This window comes from Gekko japonicus, unplaced genomic scaffold (assembly GCF_001447785.1).
Source record: "Gekko japonicus isolate JY-2015 unplaced genomic scaffold, Gekko_japonicus_V1.1 scaffold160, whole genome shotgun sequence".
Classification (NCBI taxonomy): Eukaryota; Metazoa; Chordata; class Lepidosauria; order Squamata; family Gekkonidae; genus Gekko; species Gekko japonicus.
Window position 1 is genome coordinate 834,857 of NW_015165239.1, and position 13,888 is coordinate 848,744.

At 45.1% G+C, this 13,888-nt stretch overlaps 1 protein-coding gene across 1 annotated transcript in view; it reads left to right on the forward strand.

The window, feature by feature from the left end:
• The window catches only part of CACNA2D3 (calcium channel, voltage-dependent, alpha 2/delta subunit 3), an 855,054-nt gene that overhangs the window by 656,510 nt on the left and 184,656 nt on the right, over window positions 1-13,888 (forward strand). Inside the window, exon 18 of the mRNA XM_015410013.1 lies at window positions 13,436-13,519. Coding sequence (XP_015265499.1) covers window positions 13,436-13,519 — 84 coding nt within the window. The remainder of the gene's footprint in view (window positions 1-13,435; window positions 13,520-13,888) is intronic.

The window sequence follows — 13,888 nt, forward strand, 5'->3', positions numbered from 1 at the left end:
CTCTTCAAAAAGAAGAGAGAATGGGACCATGAGAATGTTTGGCTTCCTTCGGTGTCTATAAGAATTGAAATCAAATAGTCTCATAGAAAGACCATTAAAATGGGTACCTGTGTGTACAAAATTTCTGGTTCCCACAGTATTATGCAGCACCTTAAAATGTTCCACAGAAGCACTTAAATTTACTGACTGTATGGAGTGGAAGGGTTGTGGTGGGCAGTACATCTCCTTGGTGTCTCACACAAACTGAAAAACTGTGCTGGGGAAGGGTTAGAGAGTTCGCAGCTGACCGTGCCTCCTTGACATCGAAAGGTATTAGAAGGATATAACTCTGTTTAGGACAGCACTGTAAGTGACTCTTCCTACAGTTTCTACAGGTCTGAATATTTCCTGGGTTATATTTTACATATATATATATAGGATTGCCCATGCTAGGTGGGGAAATTCCTGGAGATTTGTTGGGTGTTGACTGGGGAGGGTAGAGCTTGAGGAGAGGAAGGAGCTCAAAGAATCCACCCTCAAAGCAGCCATTTTCTCCAGGGGAGCTGATATCTGTCATTTAGAGATCAGTTGTAATTCTGGGAGATCTTCCGGCCCCACCTGGAGGGTGGCAACGCTATGTACACTCTGCTCTGGAAAACTAAAAAAGTATTGTATTCTCCTCTGTGACATTGCCAGATGACTCTTGTTGAACTTCATATCTTTTTTGCTCCCATTTTTCCCCTATGTGAAAGTTGAGGTTTACCCCCACTCCTGCCAACTACCACCTTTTATGTGACATAGTTAATTGTTGGGGTTTTTGTATGGGTTGGAAACTTTAGTGCATTGCAACTTCTTGCTGCCAGCTGGCCTGAATGTCCGGTCCCAAATAACTGGTCTTCATTGCCAACCACAATCTAGGAACTTCTGGATTAAAATTTTAAATTATAGGCTTGGTGTGCAAGGTTTACTTTGAAAAGGGGAAGTTCTTGTTTTATTGTCAGAGAGCAAAGAAAGTCACATGATGGCTTAATCCTAATCCCAGGAGTTTGTTTTTATTAGTGGTATTTTATGAGAAAACACACTTCCCAATGTGCTTGCAAATTCTGGGCCCAGCAGAGTTCAGTAAAGGATTGTTCACAGTTTTAAAAAAAGAAGTGCAAATCAGGACTTCGGGATTTCAAGAAACCAATTACAACTATAGGCCTAGCAAAAAAAGAGTTACAAATGAAATAAAATGCTGAAAAGCCAGCTAATGAACTGAAAATCAGTCCTGCTGCCAAACACACCCCCAGGGACCAAGCTGTACACATGCTAACTTGATTCTTCTTTGGTAAGTTTAACTAACATGAATGGAACAGGGTGATGGTTCTAGAGCCCTAAAAGTCCAAAGTTGCAAGCCTATGCATATTTACTAGGGGCTAATCCCCCCTGAATAAAATGAGATTTAGTTCTGAGAAGCACACATAAGATTACACAGTATGCCAATCTTTCATTCTAAAAAAAGAAAGACATCCTATATTGGAGGTTTTCCTAGATTCTATTTGTCACATGTCTGATCTGTGTTATTGTTGTGTACTAGCCTAACATCGTCAAACCCAGCTGGAGTCACAGAACTGCTAGGATCCTGGGACGAACCTATTGCCCAGGAGTGCTTCTGTAAATAACCTATCACAGGTAGTGGATGTGTGTGGGGTGGGGTGTTGGGTGCGAATTTAAGCAGGGCTCCGGTCCTGCTAGTTTGTCTTTTAGTTTGAGCTGCTATCACAATAAAGCATGAGCTGATCACTAACGCGTGTCGAACCCAGTATATTTCAGTTATTTTATAAACATTCACCATCAAAAAGGAGTTTTACCTCTGGTTTAAAATGTCAAGGATTTTAGCATGCTGTATACCAGAGGTGTCAAACTCATTTGTTACAAGGGCCAGATCTGACATAAATGTCACTTTGTCGGGCCGAGCCATGTGTGCCATAAAACATAATGCCAGGTACTGGAGATATAAACTGTATAAAGGGTAGCAGTTGGTAAGCTCCGAGTTGGTGTATCCTCACTGCAAGGCTCCATGGACTGGGAAGGAGGTGCCGAGGAAAACCCATATGAGCAGACTGGAGAGCCAGTGGTGCAGCACTGGGCAGATGCTCCCACACTGCTTGACTGCTGCAGATGAGGTTGTTCCACCATGCTGAAGCCACAATCAGAGTGGCTGTGCCCAGTGTCCCCCCCCCAAAAAAAACAGTCTTCTGTTCCCTCCCTTGCACTAGTTGCTTGCAGGCTGCATAAGAGCCCTGGATGGGCCAGTTCCAGCTCCCGGGCCTTATGTTTGACACCCCTGCTGTATACCTTTCTTCTTAAGGCTTACTTACTCCCATTTTCTCCCTATTTTGTTCCTGAGCTTTTCAGGCATTTTGTATTACTTACCTTTCTGGAATCCTGGACATCCGTGTCCCTTTCTCAGTCTTCTACTTCTCTGCTCTCCTCTGTCATGCACTATGATGTGTATTATTTGTATAATACCATGACCTGAATAGCCCAGGCTAACCTGATCTTGTCAGATTTTGGAAGCTAAGTAGGGTCGGCCCTGGTTAGTACTTGAGTGGAAGAGCGGTCAAGGAAGACTGGGGTTGCTATGCAGACAAAGGCAATGACAAGCCACCTCTGAATGTCTCTTGCCTTGAAAATCCTACAGGGTTGCCATGTCGGCTGTGACTCAATGGTACTTTCCACCATCACCATTTGTATTACATATTTATTGGACTGATGTACATCAAACATTACTCAAAACAGCTCATGCCTTGCTGACATTTAAAGTAAAAAAAGTCAGACAAGCCCATTATGTGGCAAGGATAATTAATAATTATTGTGTTGTGTTTTTACATATGGTTTTATGAATTTTCTTTTTTGGGTGATCCTGATGGGTAGAAAGTACAGACCAACTGACCAAATCCAAATTAATGACTCCATAATTTCGGATGATGTTTCACAGTGGCTGGTTATTAATGCTGACTAATAATAGAGATAACAGAGCACCTCTCCAGTGAAGAAGGCACATTCTTCACTAATCATTTCTGGATGCTGACTACAGTTGTCTGCTCTAATCTTAAATTGCTTACAAATTGCAAGTGTCATCTTTGAATACTTAAAGAAGCTGGATTTTTTTCAGCCTCATAAATTGAATCAAAAATATAGTTTGCATATGTACATTCTCACACTATGGCTTGTGTTCCACACTATGTCCATGTGTGGAAGAAAGCACCGGCTCAAAATGAAACCATCTTCTATTTATCCAACCAGCCCAGAAGAGTCTAGGGAAAAAATATTCACAAAAGAGATGCTGTTCTCCAGTGCTGGTTGCTTGGCTTGTTCACTTTGCCCTACCAGAGGTCCAATTGTGCTTGAGGCAGGGGAAGCCAGCTGTTTATCAAATGTTCTAAATGGGATTGCAGGTACTTCGTGCATGTGTATTCTTTCTTGACCTACAGTGGTTGGTGGGGACATTACATTGCTCATCAGCCAGAAAATAGGCTATGCATGTCACACAGTCTATGTAGTCTACGTATCACCCAGACTGGCTCTATGATTCTGAATGTGTGCCAACAGCAGCAGCAGAAGCGATTGGCTTTATACCCCACCCTTCACTATCCAAAGGAGTCTCAGAGCAGTTTACAATCCCTTTCCCTTCCCCTCCCCCCAACAGACACCCTGTGAGGTAGGTGGGGCTGAGAGAGCTCTCCTGAGCTGCTCTTGAGAGAACAGCTCTGAAAGAACATATGACTGACCCAAGGTCAGACCAGCAGCTGCATGTGGAGGAGTGAGGAATCAAACCCAGCTCTTCCAGATTAGAATCCACGCCCTTAACCACTACACCAAACTGGCTTTCTAGCAGCTACCAGCTAGATGCCTGCTGTGATTATGGATGACAAATGTCACTGACTGTGCTAATGCAAAAACAGCATATAAATTCAAAATAGCCTCCATTTTTAAGTGATACATTTCTTGGCCCTGACCTAAGAGCTTATTTGACTTTGCCCCCAATCCAGTAAATTCTGAGCATGCCCAGCAGTAGTTACCAGCCAGCTGTCTTGTTGCTTGGGTGCAAAAGCAGCATGTTTTAAGTTACTAGCCCCTCAGTAATGGGTGATCCACTGGAGAGAAGATTGCAAATAACGTAAGTTAGAGTTTCAAGCGATACTTACTAGTATCACTGCACCACGAATGTTGATCTATTCTCAGCACCTTGGCTAGGGAGTTCACGGGGGAGCTGAAAGTAGGGATTTCTACTGGCTCCCGAGAATGTGACACTATATTACTGTATAAGTAAAATCAGTGATAACTGTGCTTTTTAGCCAGAGTGATTGTGGATTCTGCAAGTTCTGTATAAAGCAGTTCCAAGATGGCAATGATGCTCATAAGAACATAACATGATATTAAATGTCAGGACAGAATTATATTATTGAATGAGTACTGGGAAGTATCCCGATAAGCAGCTTTGACTGTGGTCTTTTACAGGGCTTAAAAAAAAAAAAGAGTTGTCGGAAAAGAGGGAAATGAAGTTTTCACTCTGTATACAAAAACTCATGAACTTTTAAACATTTGAAAAAGAATTTTGTCAAAGAGGTTCTGGAACTCCATTCTGGCGTGTTCCCCCAGAAAAAAAGCCTGGGTTTTTTTGGTAACATGTGCTCAATAAATTTTTTAAAGCCTGCAATCTAGAGAAGCGGGTGGAAAATTTCATGTGTACAGCAGGTCTTTATTTTCTTTGGAGAGTATACCATTCTCCCTTCCCTCTCGTTCATCCTTGCCTTATAGTAAGCTGTTTGTCAAAATGGCAAGAGTTTGAAACTTAGGGTGAGCATTAGTTGGTAACACCTCTCGATCCAAATGAGCCCTGCTGCACAGGTGCTGGTTCTTGCATGGATACACAGTGAGTGTTAGACTCCTACTCTTTATTTATTATTATAATAAATCCAACTTTCTATAATAGTAGATTTAAACTGTCTCTGATAGATAGAGGACTCCACTTTCCTGGAAGTCTTGTTTAACTGTCAATCCACTTTCTCACTTAAGAGGTTTTTAAAAATGTATTTATTTAAAATATTCATGCCTTTCTTCTGTGCATCTCAAGAGCAATGGTGAAAACACAAAGCTCTCCAGAATAGCTCTGCTTTGCAGATGTGCTGGGAAGCCAGGAGGTTAGGACACCTCTTCTAGGAAGTTGTCCCAGAGGCATGGGGCAGCTACTGAAAAGGTTTTAGCTTGGACTGTTGCTGAATGTGCCCTAGAAAATGGGCTACTGAAAATAGACCTTGCTGGGAAGAATGAAGCTGTTATATGTAAACATGCATAATGAGGTATTTTTTCAAATATGTGGGCCCCAGGTCATACAGAGATTTAGAGGTGAGCACCAACACATTGAATTGGACTCAGAAAGCATGGATCAGGGTGGCGGGATCAGGCATCTGAAAATAGGGAGCCAGCTTCATAAGATCTATCAAATCTATTAGGTGTAGCTGGAAAAGAAGCTTTTTAAAATGGTGTCATGGACACCAGGATCTGCCAAGATTCCCAAGCTCTTAAAGGAGTATTTCAGTAAACGCTGCTGGTGGTGGAAAGTGCTGTGAAGTCACAGCTGTCTTATGGTGACCTGATAAGACTTTCAAGGCAAGAGATGTTCAGAGGTGGTTTGCCACTGCCTGCTTCTCTATCTCCCATCCAAATACTATCCAGAGCCACCCCTGCTTAGCTTTTGAGATCAGATGAGATCGGGGTAGCCTGGGCTATCCAGGTCAGGACTGCATACTATTAATAGTAGGAAGAACACCCATATATAAAGCAGTGGCCCTGCTAGTCAGCATCATATCCAACTTATCTGGGTTCAACTTCAGTTTGTTCTTCCTCACTACATTTAGACTGTGGGCCAGGAGAGAGACAGAAACAGCTGATGGCTTAATCAGAGTAATATATAGCTGGATGTCATCTGCATATTGATTTTAAAAAATGGTGGATGATCTCATTAAGGGTCCTTACATAGCTACTAAACAACCTGAGAGATAACACAGAACCTTATGGCACCCCCTATGTCTGCTTTCAGGGGGCTTATTCAGCATCTCAAAATGCAACCTTTTGTGAGTGGGCTGATAAAAACGACCAGAACCAACACCGCCCCTCCAGTTAGGGTTGCCAGCTCTGGGTTTGGAAATTCTTGGAGATTTGGGAAGTGGAGCCTCAGCAGGTTGAGATTTGGGTAGGGGAGGGACCTCAGCAGGATATAATGCCATAGAGACAGTGGGACAGTCTGCCTCGGGAGGTGGTGGATGCTCCTTCGCTGGACGTTTTCAAGCGGAGTCTGGACGACCATCTTCCGGGTATGTTGTAGGTATGTAGGGCTTTCTTTTGGCTGTGCTCCTGCAGAATGCAGGGGGTTGGACTAGATGACCTGCAAGGTCCCTTCCAAGTCTAACATTCTATGATTCTATGAGTTCACCCTCCAAAGCAGCCATTTTCTCCAGGGGAACTGATATTGGATAGTAATAGTAGGAGATCTCCAGCTACCACCTGGAGGCTGGCAACCCTGACACCAGACCCATCTCACTTTCCAGGCACCTCAGTGATATTGTATGGTCTACTATACCAAAGGCTGCAGTTAGATGTAACAACAACAGAGATGCATTCCCTTTGCCTGTGTGGAGATAGAGATTGTCCAAAAGTGCCACTAAAGCTGTCCCTTTCCCAAAGTTTAAAGCTTGCCCTCACTGCTTCTTGCTAATAGCTCTTGAGGACTGTAAATAACTGCCCTTTCTCTTTTTAATAACAATCTTATTTATATTTTAAAATCTATTATCCATACTTTGTTTTTCTTCTTCTCTAAACTAACAAGCCTGGCTACTTCAGCGTACCAGTCAAACACTCCAAACCACTTTTCCCATTCTTCTCAGCTCTGGTGAACATTAAAGGGCGGGTAAAGAGAGTTCTAGTCAGGCCATATGAACATTCACTGTGGCAGATGTTTAATTGACCTTAAAGATTGAGGGGGAGGGGGGACACGGTTGTCTAGAAGTAACTGTATTGGAATCTTTAGTTGGAGCAGCAGAGCATTGATTGGTGAAAGGAAATAGTACTGGCTGCTAGCAGAAATAGTACTGGCTGCAACAGCTACTTCAGGCCTCAATGATTTGTTTCTGTGCAGTGCATATTAGTCATAAGGGAATATACAGTTGCAGGCTGTGATTTTGACAAATTGGTTTTGACCTTGTTTGAGGAATTCCCTGTTTGAAGTAGGAGTAATCAGTATTGTCATACAGGAATGCAATAGACATGTTTGAAAGTGGAATGCTAGTTGTGAGGGGTGATCAACTGACACTGCATGCATAAGGTATATCCACATGTGCATTTACAAAACCATCAGACCACTTCTCAAAGAGTTGTAGTACCATTTGTATGGGGGTTACCATCTTATGGGGTTATAGGCTGCAAGCAATTTACCCTTTACTTTCAGAAGTATATGTGAAGACTACAGTTTGACCAGCTTTGGACTATGACAGAGATGCTATATAATACCTCCTATCAAAATTCCAGCATTTTGCATTTTGCGTTACAGGCTGTATCTGGATGGCTCAGGCTGAGTCGGCTGAAACTGAACCCGGCGAAGACAGAGGTCCTGTGCCTGGGTCGGAGTGGTATAGGATTGGAGCTCCTACTCCCGACCTTTGATGGGGCGCCTTTGGTGCCAGCTTCGGAGGTTAGGAGTTTGGGAGTGCTCCTGGACCCCACCGTAACGGTGGAGGCCCAGGTGGCAGCCACTGCCAAAGCAGCCTTTTACCATCTTCAGCTGGTGCGGCAGTTGGTCCCCTTCCTTAGCCGTGAAGACCTGGCCACAGTGATCCATGCGACGGTCACCTCGAGGCTAGACTACTGCAACGCTCTCTACATGGGGCTGCCTTTGTCGCAAATTCGGAAACTGCAGCTGGTGCAGAATGCGGCGGCCAGGTTGGTTGCGGGTGCCTCGAGATGGGACCACATCCAACCTGTGCTGAAAGCGCTGCACTGGCTGCCTATAGCATTCCGGATTCGCTTCAAAGTGCTGGTGCTTACCTTTAAAGCCCTACATGGCCAGGGTCTGGCATACCTGAGGGACCGCCTTTCCCCATACAGGCCCCAAAGAGCACTTCGGTCGGGGTCACAGCACCGTTTAGTGACCCCGGGCCCTAAAGAGGCCAGGCTTGCTGCCACAAGGGCCAGGTCCTTTTCGGTGGCGGCTCCTATCTGGTGGAATGAGCTCACAGAGGAGGTCAGGGCCCTTCGGGACCTGTTACAGTTCCGCAGGGCCTGTAAGACGGAGCTCTTCTGCCAGGCTTTCGAATAGGAGCCGCCACCACCAACAGGCGACTGCTCGCAGTACCGCTGAGTTGGGCTGACTGGCCACTTGAACACTGTGGCCCACAGCATCCCCCTCCTTGGCCCCATGTGATGTGCAATGGGGAGCGAGTATGTTAGTCACAACGGATCCTGGGGAGTATCCACTGTGTTTTAACTGTTTTAACTATATTTATTGCACTGAGTGCCTTACTTGTTTTAACTGTGGTGCTGTATTACACCTTGTGTTGTAAGCCGCCCTGAGCCCGCAAGCGGGGAGGGCGGGATATAAATGAAATAAAATAAATAAATAAACATTTTGCGGGAGGGAGGGGAAGGGGGATAGAGATTAATTTACTCAGTCTTTGGCTGCATGGCACTATCTGGTCAGTACAGGAGGACTAGTGGCAGCAGCTCATTCTGACAAAAAATGTGAGGGCTTCCCTTTAACAAGTGGATCTTGTATTTGTGCTCTGCCATTTTATTTTGCATGCTGTTACAATCACTTCATACTGATTGTTGGGGTGTGCATTCGGATATACCTGAACTGAATTTATACCCCAAATTAGCTGTTTCATGTTGGCTTGGGAATACCTGAAATGATGCAAAACATTCCTGAAATTCTGGGAGTAATGAAAATTTATCTCCTGCAGTTTTGGAATTGTTTTAGAGCTTCAGTGAGGTGCAGGAGTGGGGAGGGAAAGACAGAAAGCTGGTCACCTGGTGGTCAGGTAGACCTGGCCTCTACCCATGGTCCTTTAAATTTTATAAGGTAAAGGGCCAACCTGGCCCCTCACCTACCATGCTGGCAAAAGCCTGCTGAAGGCTTTTCCCCACTTCCTGCAACAGAGGCAACCAAGCCTGCCCCCTCAGCTGAAAAAAAAGGTGGGTGGCCTGGCAGGCTCCTGGACTCTTGCAGGGCTTGACTGTCGAAGCAGTCATTTCCTCTCCATGGAGCACATTTTGTTAAATTGGCAGTTGTATAGTGTTATTTGGCTATAATAATCTAGTAATATGTGTACCAGGTTCTCTGAATTCCCAGCTTTCATTTCTTAAAAAGAAGTCTCTAGCTTTTTCTGTTGCAGAGATATACCTTTTCTTTATATCTCCCCAGTGGAAGTAGCTAGGGACTTACCTTTTTCATGAAGGCTGGGAATTCAGAGAAGCCAAGCCTTGTGGGAGTCCAGTGGCCCTCCCGCCCACCTGCCATTTTCAGGCTGTGGGGCAAGCTCTGCAGCCTCTGATGCTGGCAGCAGGGAAGAGCTTCCAGTAAGGACAGGACCAGCATGATAACCCAGGGCTGGCTTCCTTTCCTTCCCTTCCCTCCCTTCCCACTCCTGCTGCCTCCAGCTTGGAGGCTTTTACTGCAAGTTGACGCACCTGCTATCCCTTTTGAGGGCCCAAGAAGGATTTTTTGGGGGGTCCCTTTCAAAGTGGTCTGGAAAGGTGCTACTTCTGAGTAGTTAGGCCACAACTAGTTTTGGTAGGAATAGTGTGATTGCTACAGTATAAGTTGGTAGGGACACGGAGTGTTCCTAAATTAGCCTATGACTGGCTCGAGCCAGCTGGTGAGCTGGGGTGGGAACACCCTTTGTGGTTGAGCAGCATCAGCCAAGCCCTTAATTGTTGGAGTAGCCCATGGTTGATGAGGCCTAACACCTCTCAACACTGCTTTACATTCAGGTGAGGACAAACTAAGCCAGCAGTAACACTGACTAACCAGGATAGGCTTGCCCAAAACACTGATAGCTACAGTAGGCTGCTTGTTAGCGGCAGCTCTCACTAGTTCAGGGACGTTTAATGGATGTAGATTATGGTTGCCAGGTCTACTTACCCAGCCAGTGGCGGTGTGGGAGGAAGCCTTCCAGGAGTGGGGAGAGTGGGGCGACATCACTGTGCATGAAGATGTTGGCGTGATGACATCATGTGGAAGTGACATTATCACATCGACGTGGGCTGGGGCTGTTTGGGGGTGGGGCTTCCATGCCAGCCAGCTAGCTGGCAGCAGATTGGAGCCCCCCAAAATGAGGGAAACCCTAGGGTTTGGCAACCCTAATGTAGATCAGCCGTTAATAAACTTGTTAACCCATATATTGGTGTCTCGTGTCTTTCTTTCTTGGGTATTGTTACAATTTCCAGCATGGTATAATGTTGAAAGTGTTGGACTAGGTCTGGGAGAGGCAGGTTCACATCCCCCCTCTGCCATGCAAGGTTGCTGGGTGCCCTTGGGCCAGTCACACACTCGCAGCCTACCCTACTTTACAGATTATTGTGAAGACAAAATGGAGAAGAAGAGAACAATAGGGAGAAAGGTGGAGAGAAAGGGATAGATGTAGTAAATAAGTAAAATATTGTTTGCCACTGTGGACATCTTATGGAAATACAGAATATAAATGTTCAAAATAAATATGCACCTCTTTACAGGCTGGAAACGGGCAGCATTTCGGCTGTCCTATTTTTTGAACTTTAGTGTGGGAAGGTGCAGCTGCTGCCTCGTGTTTGCTTCTTTGATTCTACGGGTCAGGGGTCATTTGGGGGGGGGACGCAGGGGGACGCCATCCCCCCGGGTGAGGTGCGGGAGGGCGGGGCCTGGAGCTCCCTGCTGGTGCCCGCTGGAGGTCGCCGCCAGCTGTGGGGAGGACACACTTCCGGTGATGTCAGGGGGTGTGGCATATGCTAATGAGTTATGCTAATGAGTCCCCCTAGCTCTTTTTCTACAAAATGACCCCTGCTACGGGTATTTTGGATTTCCCAATATGTTTGACTCTACTTGGAGTATATATGAGCAGGGCCGGCTCCAGGTTTTTTTGCACACTAGGCGAGGCTACCTTCTGGCGCCCCCCCCCCCGGGTGTGCCCACCAATTTTCAAACATAAATGCATTTTAGGGGGTTGAAAGCTCACAATCCCAGTGTCTTTGCTCCTGATCTGGTTCTATAGTAACAATTAGTACAGTAATACAATCAATAAACATAAAAACAAAAATGAATCAATAACTGGGGCATTAACAAAGCCAGGAGTTCCTGGCTTCCTCCAGTGTCTGGAGTCTAAACAGGGTTGCCAACTCTGAGTTAGAAAATTCCTGGGGACTGGGGGGGAGGAGTCTGACGTTTGGGGAGGAGGCAGCTCAGCCGAGTCCAATGCACACCTTTCCTCAAGAGGACCTGATCTCTGTAATACCGGGGGGGGGGGAGTGTCTCCAGGTCCCACCTGTAAGCTGGCAACCCTAAGCCCTCCTTGCTTTGCCAGGGGGGGGTCCTTCCCAGACTCTTTTCTGCTCCAGAGAGCGTGGCTCGCCAGAGCCCCTGGGCCCTGCGGGCCCCTCTCCAAGGCATGCTGCTTCACCTTTGGAACCAGTCCCATTGACGTCAGTTCTCTCCTTCTGAGTAAACAGGCACCGAGGAGCGCTTCTTGCAGCAGCAGCAGGAGGAGGAGGAGGAAGCTTAAAAGTATTGCAATGCTTGGTTTGCTAATTGGGGAACGGGGGGGGGGGGCAAAGGAGGCAAAGGGCGGGTAAAGGGGGGTGCTAATAGCCCCCAATCGCTGGCTGGGGAAGGGCAAAATCATGGCCACGCTTTGGCCCTGGAGAGGTTTGGACTGACTTACACTGCGGTGTGGCGTGGCTTGCAGGGTGATCTGGGAGGGGCGGCAGGCCAGGGGCACCCTTTCTTAAGGGGCCGCCCTAGGCCACCGCCTAAAAATTGTCTATGATGGGCCAGCCCTGTATATGAGCACCAGTTCACAGAGTGCATCTTGAGCTTTTGCAATCCATGTATCTTTGATGTGCCTCCAAAGTTATGCTCTTTCTACTTTCGTCCTTTAACTATCCACATTTCAGGTAGGGTCAAAGGCCACATATCTGCACAGGAGTAACTGCAGTTTCTGATTTCCAGTATGCTTGTTTTAATGTACAGTTATCACACCAAGAATGTAAGAAGGTGTTGTCTAATTTGCCCTTCGGTGTCATTAAATGAAAGAGAGTGAGGCTGTTTATTGCATTGCAGTCTTGAGACTGTGAAATCCATGATAAAGCACAACCATGAGCAAAACAAACATGCTTTACATCTTTTTTTTCTTAAAGCAAACATTTTATTATAGTGAAGGAATTAAATGAAGTTGGGTATCATTTGAACAGGCAGCTAAATTTCTTTACAGAAATCCACAGCTTGATGCCAGACAACAGGTTTTTTAAAATTGATCTCCTCCTCTCTAGGTATTGCACAATCTTAATTTTAAGACTGAGCAAACAAATGTTTGTACTTTTAAACCGGCATTTAATACAATGTGTTGATTTTCCTGCTGGTAAATATAGACATACAGCTTTAATCCATGCCTCAGAAGAGTATTTTTGTTTCTGCTGGAAGGGTTTCTTAGTACTGATATGCAGCAGGGGGCAAGATTTTCCTACATTATGACCATGCAAGTGTCAAACTCATTTGTCGTCATGAGATGTTTATTTTAAAAATGGAGATTTACAGTGTAACAACAGCCATGATAAAAACAATACTTCCTTTTGAGTGTTGGTTTTTTAATCCCCACCATCATCCTGAAAGAACAGATAAAATGTGGTATCGGTAGACATTAACACTAATCTTCACAGAAGTTGGACCTTATCTTGTTTCAAGAGAAATATGTAAACTTTTAAATAATAAGACTGTAGGAAATATAACATCCTGTGTGGCTGCAAGAGCTGGTTCATGATGTCTTCTGTAAACTCTGAGGCCAAGGTCCCACATACTTTCCATATGGCGTAGTTAAGTACAATGTCTCTGTTGAGTGTACGACGCAAAGTCGTTTTATTAGGTCTCCACACTAATTTGTTCCTGCTTGTGCAGGTTCATGAGTTTAATTGTCAATTGTTAGGTGTGTTGGTTGTGGAAAATGCAAAGTCAGCTTAAAGGAAACCCTCACTAAGATCTCAAGGAAGCACGCTTTAGGACATATTTGTGCAACACTTTCTATACTTAGCATTATCTGAAGAAAATTCTGGAAATCATATATTGCCCCTAAATGCTTGTCTAATGGTAACAATTGAATCTGGTACAGAACACTGCCTTTATTTAATTGAACTACACCCAGTATGTTCAAAACTTTTTTTCCAACCCTAGTATGAAGAAGGAAAAAAACGAAGAAAGCCGAACTATAGCAGCGTTGATCTTTCTGAGGTTGAATGGGAAGACAGGGATGATGTGGTAAGTGAATCAGATCTTGTCAGAAATCTCTGTCACATTCACTACAGGTAGCAAAGATGTCTTCTGGATTGCTGTCTAGAAGAGTAAACAACATTACATTCCAAATTTATTTTTACCTCATAATTTTGTATTGGCTCTTTGTCATATAAACATATACTCACTTTCCCTCACACTCTTCAGAGACACTTAGGCCGAGTTCAGACTGGCAGTTTGAAGCGGGAGGGAGTCGTTGCAAAAAAGAGCTGGAACAAACTGTTCCGAGTTTTCCCATTCACACTGCAGCAACTGATATGGGAGCATACCGGGAGGAGGCACAAGGGAGCATTCACACTGTTGGCCCAGAGGCATGGCTGTAAGGTGCAGCTTTCT